The sequence below is a fragment of the Drosophila sechellia genome, chromosome X, assembly GCF_004382195.2.
Source record: "Drosophila sechellia strain sech25 chromosome X, ASM438219v1, whole genome shotgun sequence".
Taxonomy (NCBI): Eukaryota; Metazoa; Arthropoda; class Insecta; order Diptera; family Drosophilidae; genus Drosophila; species Drosophila sechellia.
Genome location: NC_045954.1, coordinates 5,359,677 through 5,373,288, shown reverse-complemented (window position 1 = coordinate 5,373,288; position 13,612 = coordinate 5,359,677). Strand labels below are relative to the sequence as shown.

General features: G+C 47.3%; 4 protein-coding genes across 5 annotated transcripts; 3 read left to right on the top strand and 1 right to left on the bottom strand.

Annotated features, from left to right (window-relative positions):
- Positions 1-1,675: 1,675 nt before the first annotated feature.
- On the bottom strand, positions 1,676-4,629 carry LOC6612390 (ribonucleases P/MRP protein subunit POP1). Its single transcript, XM_002036863.2, has 2 exons — positions 2,777-4,629; positions 1,676-2,712 (listed from the first exon to the last, which is right to left on the bottom strand). The coding sequence occupies exons 1-2, from the start codon at positions 4,458-4,460 to the stop codon at positions 1,823-1,825; spliced, it is 2,574 nt and encodes an 857-aa protein (XP_002036899.2). The 5' UTR covers positions 4,461-4,629; the 3' UTR covers positions 1,676-1,822.
- A 9-nt stretch (positions 4,630-4,638) lies between these two features.
- Positions 4,639-7,867, top strand: LOC6612393 (myosin-2 essential light chain). 2 transcript variants are annotated; one of them, XM_002036866.2, is made up of 3 exons: positions 4,639-4,765; positions 4,892-4,919; positions 6,870-7,867. In XM_002036866.2, the coding sequence occupies exons 1-3, from the start codon at positions 4,763-4,765 to the stop codon at positions 7,280-7,282; spliced, it is 444 nt and encodes a 147-aa protein (XP_002036902.1). In that variant the 5' UTR covers positions 4,639-4,762; the 3' UTR covers positions 7,283-7,867. The 2 variants fall into 2 exon arrangements, with proteins under 2 accessions (XP_002036902.1, XP_032580626.1); XM_032724735.1 differs by lacking the exons at positions 4,639-4,765; positions 4,892-4,919 and adding an exon at positions 6,086-6,683.
- A 475-nt stretch (positions 7,868-8,342) lies between these two features.
- On the top strand, positions 8,343-10,534 carry LOC6612394 (N-chimaerin). The gene is made up of 5 exons (XM_002036867.2): positions 8,343-8,576; positions 8,662-9,284; positions 9,351-9,828; positions 9,910-10,015; positions 10,078-10,534. The coding sequence occupies exons 1-5, from the start codon at positions 8,465-8,467 to the stop codon at positions 10,241-10,243; spliced, it is 1,485 nt and encodes a 494-aa protein (XP_002036903.1). The 5' UTR covers positions 8,343-8,464; the 3' UTR covers positions 10,244-10,534.
- Positions 10,535-11,651: 1,117 nt separating this feature from the next.
- On the top strand, positions 11,652-13,491 carry LOC6612395 (glycine-rich protein 1). Its single transcript, XM_032726134.1, has 2 exons — positions 11,652-12,190; positions 12,376-13,491. Exons 1-2 carry the CDS (start codon positions 11,973-11,975, stop codon positions 13,403-13,405), a joined length of 1,248 nt encoding a protein of 415 aa, XP_032582025.1. The 5' UTR covers positions 11,652-11,972; the 3' UTR covers positions 13,406-13,491.
- The last annotated feature ends 121 nt before the right edge of the window (positions 13,492-13,612 follow it).

Genomic DNA, 13,612 nt, shown 5'->3' with positions numbered 1-13,612 from the left:
ATTTCAACGTTTTATACAAGGAGACGATGCGCAAGACAAGAGATCGGGACAGCTAACCCCCTGTCCTGACCCCTCACCCTGACCCCTTTGGAATCCAAATGCCCAGAGAATCCCTCTCTGAATAAAACCTAAACACCCATTCACACTCATCCACATTCCCATACCCATATCCATTCCCATTCGAAGTACAGCTGCAACTCGAGTCAGAAGGCATCAGTTTGCTAAAGACCAAAGAAGATAAACGAAACGATTAATTGAGAATCCGATTATAATCTGTAATCATAATCCAGTCTGCAAGTCTATATAATGCATGTTAACTGTAGGCGCGGGGAGTTCAACAAGAATACGTATTCAATACTCGTAATCCAATCAAATGTAATGTGGTAGCAAGCTAGGTAAACCAAGCCAAAAATCGAACAAACCATAAGTAGTTCAGCACACGCTCAGTCACCCACGCGGATTTGGATCTGGATCTGAATCTTGATCGGGATCGGGATCGGGATCGTAGGATCCGTATCCGGTGAATCATATATCCAAAGTTTGCGAATCAAATTCAGTTTGAAACTTGTACTTGCGTAGGCTCTTAGAAATTGTACTTGAATGCATACGCTACATAAATTACATACATATATATTTAACTATGCATATATATATGAATATTTATTTATTTATATATATATATACATATAATGCAAATAAATTCAATTGTTTTTTCCTTAACATTTAGTTAAACGTAAGATCGAATCATATTTTATGCCGTACAACCGAACAGAAAAGTGAGCAGAAAGAAATATTTATTAAATGTTTCAACTAAGTTGTATAATTATAAGTGAGAGTTTACATAATGGAATTATGTATCTGTATCTAAGCAAGAACAAAACACTGACAACATTTCGTGCGAGCGCGTCGATGAAAAACGAGTTGGGAATTCGAGTAACGTTAAAATATTCAGACAGAAACTTAACGCACAAGAACAAACAAGATCAACACCAAAGCAGCAGCTAAATCCCATGAAATATGCAAAACTTAATGAACCGAAACAAAAACATGAACAACTTATATACTCGTAAGTATATAGACAATTTCAATAACTGATAAATATATATATATATATATATATATAAATATATATATACAAAGTGAAAAGCACAGGTAAAAGGCAAAGGCAAAAAGCAAAATTTACATGCATTTCAAATACATTTCCCATAACCGCATCAACTAAACCAGAAATCAAGTAAAGTAACAATTACAAACGAATTAAAGTGGATAAAACGATTCGCGATTCGACGAATGCGAATGAATATTATAAATTATAAATTACAAATTATGGATGTGCGAACGCAAATGCTCAGCAACAAGAAACAAGAACAACAAATTCAAACAAAAATTGTAAGCCATTTTTTAATCATTGTCGCATTTAAGAAACGATAACAAAAAACGAACACAAAATTCAAGCGCGATTCATTTTCTCAACACTCAACTCAACTCACTCAACTCATGCCACACAAGCCAACACACACATTCACCACATTCACCACATTCACACTGACATTCACTCGACACTGATTTCATTGCATAACGAATACAAATTGATATACAAACATTGAGTAAAAATTTGATGGTAAACGAAGTAACGATGACATACAAGTAATTTTAAATTGAATAAAAATTAGTATTAAATATGTACAACAAATTTCCAGGTTGTTTTATTTAGGGGCAACAGTTAAAAGCATATTAAATCGAACTTTTCCCAAAGACACTGTCATTCACTTGGAAGTGATTCCATTTAACTTACAACTAAATAACTACTGACTAAAATCAATCAAAAGGCTGGACTAGCCACATTCAGGTTGACCTGGAAGCTGGCCCAGCGGTAGTCGCGGCTATCCGCATCGCGGACCAGACACATCAGCGGGGACTGCTTGCGGTTGCCCTTTGGTTTCGGGAGCTCCTCGATGAGCTGCTGCAGGCCGGCGGGTGTCACATAGCCCACTGCACAGACGAGTGCCTCCGTGAAGCTGAAGCCGGCCGTGCTCACGTAGCCGAAGACTTGGCGACTGCACTGGCGACGCACACTGTCCCGCATCTCCGCAGGATCGGTGGGCAGCCACAGGCGGCACATCTCCTGCAGCTGATCACGTACGAGATGAGCTGTGTTCGCTGGCCGTATATGGACACGTTTGGTGGCAGTCTCCTGAAGGCGCCGCTTCTCGCGCACCCTCCTCGATCGCAATCGCTTCAACTTTAGCTTGTGACTCTGGCGCAGCTCCTTGCGCAACTGTTCATTCAGGTCCGGCTGCGTTGGCTCCACGTGAACGGGGGCCTGGTCATTGTGCTTTAGCTGTCGCCAGCGCTGCTTGTGATCCGTCGCCGTGGGCAGGCAAATCAGGGCGTTGTCCTTCACATGCCCACGGGATAGCAATTGAAGTTGAATCTGGATGATGGCGTCGTCGGGCAGAGTCTGTGGCAGTGGGCTACGATGTCGAATACTCTCGACAATCTCCTCCAGCTGCTGGCGATGCCGCAGCACATAGAACGATAATCCCTCGCTCGCAGGACTGAGAGATGAGCGCCAGTCGCGCACTAGATGCCTCCAGGGAGCAGTGAACGGACTGACCACGGCCAACTTTCGGTAATTGGTGCGCTTATTAGGCGGCATACGGAAATACCGGGCACGGAGCTCATCCGCCGAAGCAGCAGCTCTTTGAACTCCTAAACAGGTACAAAGTGGGATGATTATGGGAATATAGAATACGCCAGAGTATAAAACACTTACCCGCTAATGTATCTGGCAGATGAACCTCGGCGCCCGCCTCTCTAGCCACCGTATCCAGTTCCCTCAGTCCGCCGGGCCTGGCGCCCCACATGGTGAGTGTGAGCCATAGGGTCATGCCATATCCCGCCGGTGCAATCACATCCCAGCCGCAGCCGTAGGCCAATCTCTTGTATCGCGGGTCCTGAGATCCTGGTCTTTGAATAAGTATCACGGGAAGCGCCTGCATTTGCTGTTCGAAGGCACATGGAGCTCCCGGCACAACGGCATGTTGTTCTCGCAGCTGGTCGTATTTGTGCGTGGACATAATGCCCTTGGCTAGCCGGTCTCTCGCCTCCTTGCTCCACAGAGGACTCTCCGGCAGACTCTTTGGCTGATTTATGAGAAGATCGCCGGCGGATGATGGTGGCTGTTCCACTTTGCCGACTGCTTTCGTGCGCTTCTTGGGCCGCTGCAGACGCGGATCCACCACAAGGTGGCCCATCACTAGATTGGAGAGCAGTTCGGCGGGCGAGCTCAGCTGCAAGGCTGCCTGGCAGTAGATGGCTTGATCCTGGAGCTCCTCTTCTTGATGCGGTCGTAGGCTGGCAAGAAGAACTTTTTGGGCTCTAGGTCCTGTCAAGCGGAAACGATTGAACTCCCGCTGCAGTAGTACCAAGTGGAGAGTGCCGTCGGAATTGGAGTAGCTAGGCTGTGGATCGAATGCTTTTGTTTTTGTCCAGAAGCGCAGGGGCTTCTGTTCAGGCATCTGCTTCGAGTTTTTCTTGCCAGGCGATGTTTTCTTGGACAACGCCACTGGCTCAATCTTATCCACATCCATCTTTTCCCCAGCCACAGCCTCGTTTAAAGGCAGCTTTTGTTGCTTTGTGGATTTCAGCTGGAAAACGCTTATAAGCTGATTTAGAACGGCTTGAGCGCCACTGGGATGCAGCCACAGCCAGAGCGTATGATCCGCCTGTTCCTCATCCTTCTCCTCCCGCCGTGGCCGCCACATAAAACTGGCCCGCTGCAGGGCTCCATACGGATAGCGGCCATCCTCAAATATCTCCACGCTGCCCTCACGTCGTCCGCTTAGAAAAGTCCGGGCCGTGATCCCCGGGCCACACTGTGGACTGGTTAGCCGGGCGAATCCCTCGCGTAGCATGTCCAAGGGTCCCCGCAGCTCCACGCAACCGTAGAACGAGATGTCCTGCAGCAGGCAGTGCTCGGCGCTGGCGCGATAGCAAGCGCGGTAGGTCTTGTCACAGCTGGCGTAGGGCAACCGGTGGCCCCAGCGGTCAACCATGTGGAATCGCTTCGCGTGCCAGATGTGTGTCTCCAGCCAGACGTTCCGCCTCTGCCGGCGCACGTACTCACGCATCAGGTTCTTGGGTCGCCGGCGGTACTTCCTCGATGGCCGTTTCCCATTCACCGGCTGGTTGCCGCCCTTGCCCATCTGGGACTTGTGCGCCTGGCGGTACTTGCGCGGCAGTCGCTTGGGGTGGTGCGACATGGCGCGGCGGCGCATGTGCTTGGGCAGCGTCTGGAAAATTAGCTTGCTGCTCCGCTGCGTCGTCTCCTGGCAGTCGGCCACCAAATTGCGAATCTCCTGCAGCGCCCCGGCCGCATAATGGTACGTGGTCACGTGCGACGGCAGTGTGACACGGCCACCCATCGCAGCGTCGTACTCCACCTTCTGTGTGCTCATCGGGGACTAACTAATGGAAGGATCCAATTCATCCAAAAATCAAAACAAATCGGCGGCACGTGTGGCGGTTTCTTGTGAAACGATCCGGCAGCACTGCTCGATTTCTCTAAACTCCCTGCACTCATCGCTGTTGTCGCACCTATCGAATTTCGAGTGGCCTATCGATAGCGCCCACTATCGGCGACCACTAACACCAACAACGTTTCAGAATTTGCTTGCGTTTTGTTTCGTCGTCGAATTCAAGATACAATATTCCGTGTATTTTGTGTTGTTTTCTCTCAGATAGCTAAAAACAAATAGAAATGGTGAGTGCAGGCTGTTTATTGCGGCGCTGTTTACTGTTTACGATCGTGCGCTATTCGGCGCCTTTGGAAGCCAGCACTCAAGTTTCCCTCATTGTTTTCCTTTCTTTCCCCCTCTCTCACCCGCAGGCAGCATACACCGAGGATCAGTTGGCTGGTGAGTCGAATCGCTCAAGGAGCAGGCGGGGTCAAGAACCAGAAGTCAAAAGTCGGCCAAATCGCATATAAATATATATGATATATGTGTATAGTATTGATATGTGCGCTGGCACCTAGCGCCCTCTCCCTCCCACTCCCACACGGCAGTGGAATGCGGGAAAGCGATGGCACGTACATTTGTGTGCATGAATCATTGATAAAGCAAATACGCTGGAAGGCAGGCGGCAGCCATACGAATACGATCGTGACTCACCCAAAAAAAACGGCGAGAAAGTCCCAAAACCGAAGCACTGCATTACCCTGTCCTATATGCTTTCATTAGGAGCATCTGTAGGCCAAGTTTCGCGTCATGACATCGAAAGACATCCGAGATCAAGCTGACAACACATATCGAAACTGTGCCAGTTGTGGGCTTTGATCAGCGGATTGTGTTCGGCCAAGGAATAGTTTCATAGAATAGCGACACACAGCTGCGTACCAAGTTTCACATCAATCTCTCTTGATACATCCGAGTTCCTTCGGTTATCCGAAGCCCAAATCAAGTTAAATGATAATATGCATAGCAAGCAAACATACTTATGAGCTTCAGCTAGTTGGTTTTGGCCAACAACAGTGTAAACCAAGTTTGTAGGTCATTATGACAGCAGTTATTGGAAGACATAGAAACTGGTCGTTTGAACATAGCTTTTGAATCATAACCAACACCTCGGTATGAGTACAAAAAAAAACCACTGTTTAAGCGAAAGGAAGTGAGCGATAAGATATAGATAACAGAGCGTTCTAATGGGATAATCACCCGGTTTTCTGACTCGCCGGCTGCTCGTTTCAAATAAAACTGCAATTGCAGTTGCAACAACCGAATAGCCACGCGATAAGAAGTCAGACAAAAAAACCAGCTTCCATTTACGGAACATCACCTTCTCTCTGAGTCGAAATGCAACACGATTTCGATTCCATGGCGAATCAAATCGCATCGAATCTTTACGCAATCCCCTGCTTTAACCTAATCGAAGTCAATGGTCTCTGATAATTCAGTCGTGCTGGATTCGTGACACTCTGACGTCAGCGTTCAACCGCATATGCGTATGTACGAGCCATATACCATATTTATTATCCCATTCCAACTTACCTTGTTGCAATCTTTAGCCAGCCGTCGACGTTTTGTCATTGCCTAAAATGGACAAAAATGTGCTGGATTCGTTTGTTTTTATTGCCATTTTTGGATCTCGTATTCGCATGGTAACCGAACATCCCAGCAAGTCATCGAATGGTGAACACTCTAGTATTCAGATCTTTGGAGGATTTGAAAACAGAACATCAGCTAAATATTTAACCCAACCCAATGTTCTATTTACGCACGTAGACCACAGAACTTCTGCAGCTGGGGAACTTACACCATCACTTGCTTAAGTCCAACTGCACGCGAAATGGACTTGCGATGTCACTCATCGAAACGAAAAACTTTGAAACAAGCATTTCCCTCAAACTTCGGGTTTCTGTGTTGTTTATTTTACTTGCAAGCCGGCACTTCCCGGTAGAGAAGCGAAGTTTGCCCGCGACGTGAGGGTATCCCATGGCCAAGGAAGGCGGAGTGGCGGCGGGCATCGGAGCCGATCCGATCCGCTCCGCTTCGATCCGATGGCCAGCCAAATCCGGGCAGGCGGAGTTTGAGGCAGTCAGTAGCTGGCAAAACGGTCATCGGAGTGGTTCAATATGTATTACTACACGGCGCACGTGAAGCAAACCTTTACCACACTGGAAGGTGATCCATTTATCCATTTAGTGGGTGGTAGGAAGCTATAGGTTCCCCATTCCCATACGTTTATATGTATTAATGTAGGTATATGTATTATATCCCTGATCGATGGGTTCTTGTAAGTTGTGACGACAGTAATCAAGATTTGTAAAGCATCTGCCAACAACCACGCACTTTCCATTCCATTCGCAGAATTCCAGGAGGCCTTCAACCTGTTCGACAACCGCGGAGATGGCAAGATTCAGCTGAGCCAGGTGGGCGAGTGCCTGAGGGCCCTGGGCCAGAACCCCACCGAGTCGGACGTGAAGAAGTGCACCCACCAGCTGAAGCCCGATGAGCGCATCTCGTTCGAGGTGTTCCTACCCATCTACCAGGCGATCTCCAAGGCCCGCTCGGGCGACACGGCCGATGACTTCATCGAAGGACTGCGTCACTTCGACAAGGACGCCAGCGGGTACATCTCCTCCGCCGAGCTGCGCCACCTGCTGACCACGCTGGGCGAGAAGCTCACCGACGAGGAGGTCGAACAGCTGCTGGCCAACATGGAGGACCAGCAGGGCAACATCAACTACGAGGAGTTCGTGCGCATGGTCATGAGCGGTTAGGATCAGACCGATTCTAGCTGTCCAACTGTCCAGCAACACGACAATAGAAGCAACGCTATATCCAACACAATACAACAGCAACACTAAACACACCTGCCAAGCTACATAGATAGATGAGCCGTTCATTCCGCCAGAAGTTCCAACTCCGTGATTCCAACTTAGCCATTCTTCCCCCGGCATAAAAGCATTCAAAACCAAGGACAACGACCAAGGATATCGAGATATAACAAATACAGGAGAAAGTGCTTAACAAGCAGCTAAAAACTGATAACTAAAACTACGAGATTGGAGCTATTCCCACTTCCAAAATTAACCAACGATGTAGACATAGATTCATGATTAACCATAACTAATCACCGCGTCTGTGAATGTGCGTATTATTCTAAAATTGACACTAGAAGGTTAATCAGTAATTTTATCACCTAGTGCAGTCGTTCTTTTGTACCAATCACACTCGATACATTTATATATATATATAAATTACCATACTATACTTCAATGGAAGAAAGCGAGAGTATCACGAAAAAGTATTTCTAAATTAAAGCTGATATGCGTCGGTGGCGTGTGTCCGTATTTAAATGCGCATTTTGAGGTTTTACATGTTTATTTTTTTTTAAATAATTTAATATTTGTATTTAATAAATAAAATGAGATCCAATGAATGTGTAGGTCTTTTAACAAAAGAAACGTACTTAAACTATTAAACCAATTGAAACCTTAACCCTTGTTTTTATTTCTCGTTGACGGCGGAAGGCAATCAAATAAATGGCTGCTCTAAATTATGAGTCATGCAAATTTTTGAAATACTTAGGAAATTTAACTGAAATTAAGTAAAATGTTTTTGGTATTTTTTACGAGTTCTTGTGCTCTGAGCTTTCAGACTTTTTAAACTGATTATTAAGCGATCACCACTGCAAAGCACATTTATTACAAAACAATATAATGTAGTTAAGCTCTTAATAAATTAAATAAGCTTACTACAGACGATTGTTTATCTAAAGTTAAACTTATTTAAATTTAGTATTCTCTCGACTTAAATACCGCGCTTATTTTCGCCAGTCTGGCAGCCCTGCTCGCTCGGACAAAATTATTTTGTATACTTTAATTAATTGGCTGCATTCCTTAATTATTCGCCGCCTACTTAGTGGCTATTGACCAAGTGGCCTCCTAATCCGAGGGAGGATGCCCCGGAACACGGAGGCGGCCGCCGGAAATGCGAGTACCGGCGGATCCGGCGGTGTAGGCGGTGCCCCCGAGCCCAGTTCTCCGGTTCAGAAGGTTTGGAAGCCGGAATGTGAGTGGAGGAGCACCTCATATGCCACCCACAAGCTTATGATATGACTAACCATCCCTTTACCCATTTAACCGCCTCCGCACAGTGTACAAACTGCAGCTGGAGGCACCGGCTCCATGTCCACTGCGCTGCCAGCGAACACTGCCCCTTCCGCCGGCGAAAAGCACGGCTGAGGCCGTGGAGGCCAACAACTTGGCGGGCAGGCTATACGGCTCCGAGTACCATGGTCTGATGGGCCACCTGGAGGCGGAGCAACTGCTGGCCAATGCCCGCGACGGCAGCTACTTTGTCCGCCGGAGTCCCCAATCCGATGGCTACTACACGCTGAGCCTGCGCTTCAACAAGCGACCCAAGCACTACAAGCTGCTCTATAAGCCCGGCGTGGGACACTATCTGCGCGGCCAGGACAAGCGCTTCGACACGGTGCACGACATGGTCGCCGACGGGCTGATCAACTTCCACATGCAGCTCCACGCCAGTCCCATCATCCAGCAGATTAACCAGCAAACCAAGAACTGCTACCAGCAAAGCCCCTACATGACCTTAAATGGACGGAAATTGAGGGCTCTGTCCAATGAGCTGGGCAAGGCCGCCGCCAAGGAATCCAAGGAATCGCCAGCCGAGGAGAAGGAGCAGAAGCAGGAGGAACCACCGCCTCCTGCCGTGGATCCCATGCCGCTGGTCTACGAGAAGCCGCATCACTTCAAGGTGTGTGTTCTGGCTTAAGAAGCCAACTATATCAAAGCATCTAATGGAAGATTCTGATCCAAACAGGTGCACACGTTTAAGGGGCTCAATTGGTGCGAGTTCTGCGCCAACTTCTTGTGGGGATTCACCGCCCAGGGTGTCAAGTGTGAGGCGTGCGGCTTTGTGGCTCACAGCAAGTGCTCCGAACTGGTGCCGCCCAAGTGTGTGCCGGACCTGAAGCGCATACGCGGCGTATTTGGCACGGATCTGACCACCATGGTGCAGCTGGAGCCCCACCACCAGATACCCTTCGTGGTGCGCCGCTGCGTGGAGGAGGTGGAGGCCCGGGGCATGCTGCAGGAGGGTATCTACCGGGTCTCCGGCTTCGCCGATGAGATCGAGGCACTCAAGCTCGCCCTGGATCGCGAGGGCGAGAGGACGGACATGTCGGAGACGGCGTACGGCAATGTGAATGTGATCGCCGGCACTCTGAAGCTCTACCTGCGCCTGCTGCCCGTGCCGCTCATCACATTCCAGGCGTATCCCAGCTTCATGGCAGCAGGACGTGAGTTATGACCATAGCCTGGCTATGCTGCACCTCATTCCATGCCATTCCTAACAATCTATCTATTTTTATCTGTTGCAGGCACCGGCAAGCAGACGGAGCAGCGCCAGCTCATGGCGGAGGCAGTGCGTCGCCTGCCGCCCGCCCACCACAGCTGTCTGCAGTACATGCTAGAGCATCTGAAACGGTGAGAGTGGCTGCCAGCATGGTCAATGTGATCTTAAGCAAACAAAAACCTTCTCCCCACAGGGTGGCCTCCCACTACGCCGTGAACAAGATGAACGAGCACAACCTGGCCACCGTGTTTGCGCCGACCCTGATTGCCACGCCCCAGCACATGACCAACCTGACGGAGGAGATCTTCATGCTCTCCTCGCTCATCACCCACTGCAAGACTATATTCGCCACATCCTGAGCACGAGCTACCCATACCATGCTGCCCATGCCAAGCCAATAAATTATCTCCAATTAGAGGAGCACGGCCAAGCGAATAACGTCGGTCCGTGTCTCTTTCGAAGCGAATCCTTAACTTTGGCACGTGCGCACCTGCGCATGGCGATTCCAACCAAAAAACTTAGCCTAAGATCAAATTCGATGGTTTTTATACAAACATTTATATGCAAACAAACAAATCAACCAGTAGAAAATACGAATTTAGCGATTTTTCGATATATTTTTGCGCCAATTAAATATGCGTCACAATAAAGGATATTTATTATATATATACAAATACAAATTCAAATACATACATATGCATGTGTACTAACTCGGCCAACTTAGTTGAGCAGCAGCAGCATCACCACCACCAGCACCACCACTCGGTGCACCACATACACCACCACAATGCTGCGCACGTGCGCATGGCGATTCCAACCAAAAAACTTAGCCTAGGATCAAATTCGATGGTTTTTATACAAACATTTATATGCAAGCAATCAAATCAACCAGTAGAAAATACGAATTTAGCGATTTTTCGATATATTTTTGCGCCAATTAAATATGCGTCACAATAAAGGATATTTATTATATATATACAAATACAAATTCAAATACATACATATGCATGTGTACTAACTCGGCCAACTTAGTTGAGCAGCAGCAGCATCACCACCACCAGCACCACCACTCGGTGCACCACATACACCACCACAATGCTGCGCACGTGCGCATGGCGATTCCAACCAAAAAACTTAGCCTAAGATCAAATTCCATGGTTTTTATACAAACATTTATATGCAAACAAACAAATCAACCATGAGAAAATACGAATTTAGCGATTTTTCGATATATTTTTGCGCCAATTAAATATGCGTCACAATAAAGGATATTTATTATATATATACAAATACCAATTCAAATACATACATATGCATGTGTACTAACTCGGCCAACTTAGTTGAGCAGCAGCAGCATCACCACCACCAGCACCACCACTCGGTGCACCACATACACCACCACAATGCTGCGCACGTGCGCATGGCGATTCCAACCAAAAAACTTAGCCTAGGATCAAATTCGATGGTTTTTATACAAACATTTATATGCAAGCAATCAAATCAACCAGTAGAAGATTCAAATTTAGCGATTTTTGGATATAAATATGCGTCACAATAAAGAAGGATATTTATTATACATATACAAATACAAATTCATATACATACATATGCATATGTGTACTAACTCGGCCAACTTAGTTGCTCGCTCGTTATTTTTACCGTTCGCCCGTTATTTTTTAAACGGGGCAGGCGTGTAATTCGCTGTATCCCATTTTCCTAACGATTGGAGGCACCGAGTTTTCTTGTAAGCGCAAGGCACTAGCCAGAATCACTTTCGTTTCGAGTTCGCAGAGACCGGTCGACTTTACTAATTGTGCTCCTGAATAAAAAAAAAAGAATATTTTTCCGAATAATTTTTTCTGATTTTCGTGCGTTTTTTTTGTGAGAAAAATAAGTTGCATTTTGCTGCCAATTCGACTTTACTGATTGTGCGTCTGAATATCTTTAGGAATATTTTTTTCCGATTTGATTTTTTTTCGTGACAAAAAGAAAAGTTACATTGTGGTGCCAATTCGTTGCGGACACACGAAGTTGTCGTGAATTGAGTTCGTTTTCGGTTTTTATTTCGGTTTGATCAAAGCGAAGAAAATGGCAAACGATTCGGAACGTAACGATGACAGGGAGAACGACAAGAAGAACAACAACAAGAAGAAGAACGGAATATTGAAGCCGCAGGGCAAGAAGACCGACAAGATTGAGAAGAAGATGAAGGAGATCAAGGAGCAGAAGCCCCACTTCAACGAGATGACTGGCAGCTTGAATAACCTTCTGACTCCAGTGACATCCAGGACCATGACCAAGAACACGTGAGTGCGGCCATTTTAGCTCCTAACCTTGAAAGTTTTTTTTTTTTTGACACACACATACACACTTGCACACATTCACTTGCACACATACACATGCACGGCATACACACATGCACACATACACAAGTTGACATTTATTCGTATTGGCATGACTTGACATTTTTTTTTTCGCCCGAACCACGTAGAAACTCCGAGAATCCGAAAAATTCGGAAGAAAAGGACGACGGTAATGCTGATGCCTCTGTCACCGCCATGGACGAGGACCAAGATGGCCCTGCTACTGGCGGAGATGGTGCTGGAGTTCCAGGTGCTGGTGCTGCTACTGGTCAAGATCGGGCTGCAGTTGCCGATGATGGTGCTGCTACTGGCGGAGATGGTGCCGCTACTGGCGGAGATGGTGCTCCAATTGCTGTTGCTGCCTTTGATGGAGATGGTGTTCCAATTGCTGTTTATGCCACTGGTGGAGATGGTGCTCCAATTGCTGTTGCCGCCACTGGCGGAGATGATGCTCCAATTGCTGTTGCTGCCACTGATGGAGATGGTGCTCCAATTGCTGTTGCTGCCTTTGATGGAGATGGTGTTCCAATTGCTGTTTATGCCACTGGTGGAGATGGTGCTCCAATTGCTGTTGCCGCCACTGGCGGAGATGATGCTCCAATTGCTGTTGCTGCCACTGGTGGAGATGGTGCTCCAATTGATGTTGCCGCTACTGGCGGAGATGATGCTCCAATTGATGTTGCCGCTACTGGCGGAGATGTAGCTGCAGTTGCCGGAGCTGGTGCTGCTATTGGTGGAGATGTTGCTGCAGTTGCCGGTGCAGGTGCTGCTACTGCTACTGGTGATGATGATGAACGTCCTTGCACCTCCGCTGCTGCCTTACGTAATCAGAAGGATGCACAAATCTATACGGAGACCTTGTCATTCGTGCAACAGCGGGATGGCTCGCACGAGGTGTACACCACTTGCAACCTGGTCACCGATGAGGATCAGAGTGCGCCCATGCGCGAGATAAGCGTTGCCGATGGCGAGCTCGTCATCTTAGCCGGCGATGACGGGGTGTGCCACCGTCCCAATGACGCCGTGATCCTCGAGGCCGACGATAATCGTATCTACGTGGTCGGTGCTGTGGAGGCTAATGTTCGATACGTCCACGCCCAGGCCGTTCCAGAGGAGGATATCATTGACGAGGACCAGCCCACACCGACCAAGGATTAGGGCGTGTGGACAGAGAGCGCCAAGGGCAAATGTGTCAAATATATATCATTAATGTACATTCCTATTGATTTAATTAAATAAATATGCAAGGCATTTATTAATTTTATATTTTATTTTATGAAGATTACATCTAGTTTTAAATACTAAATTTAATATATAGTGAGAACAAGTACATAAATATGCACATATATGTACATTCTTCCTTTC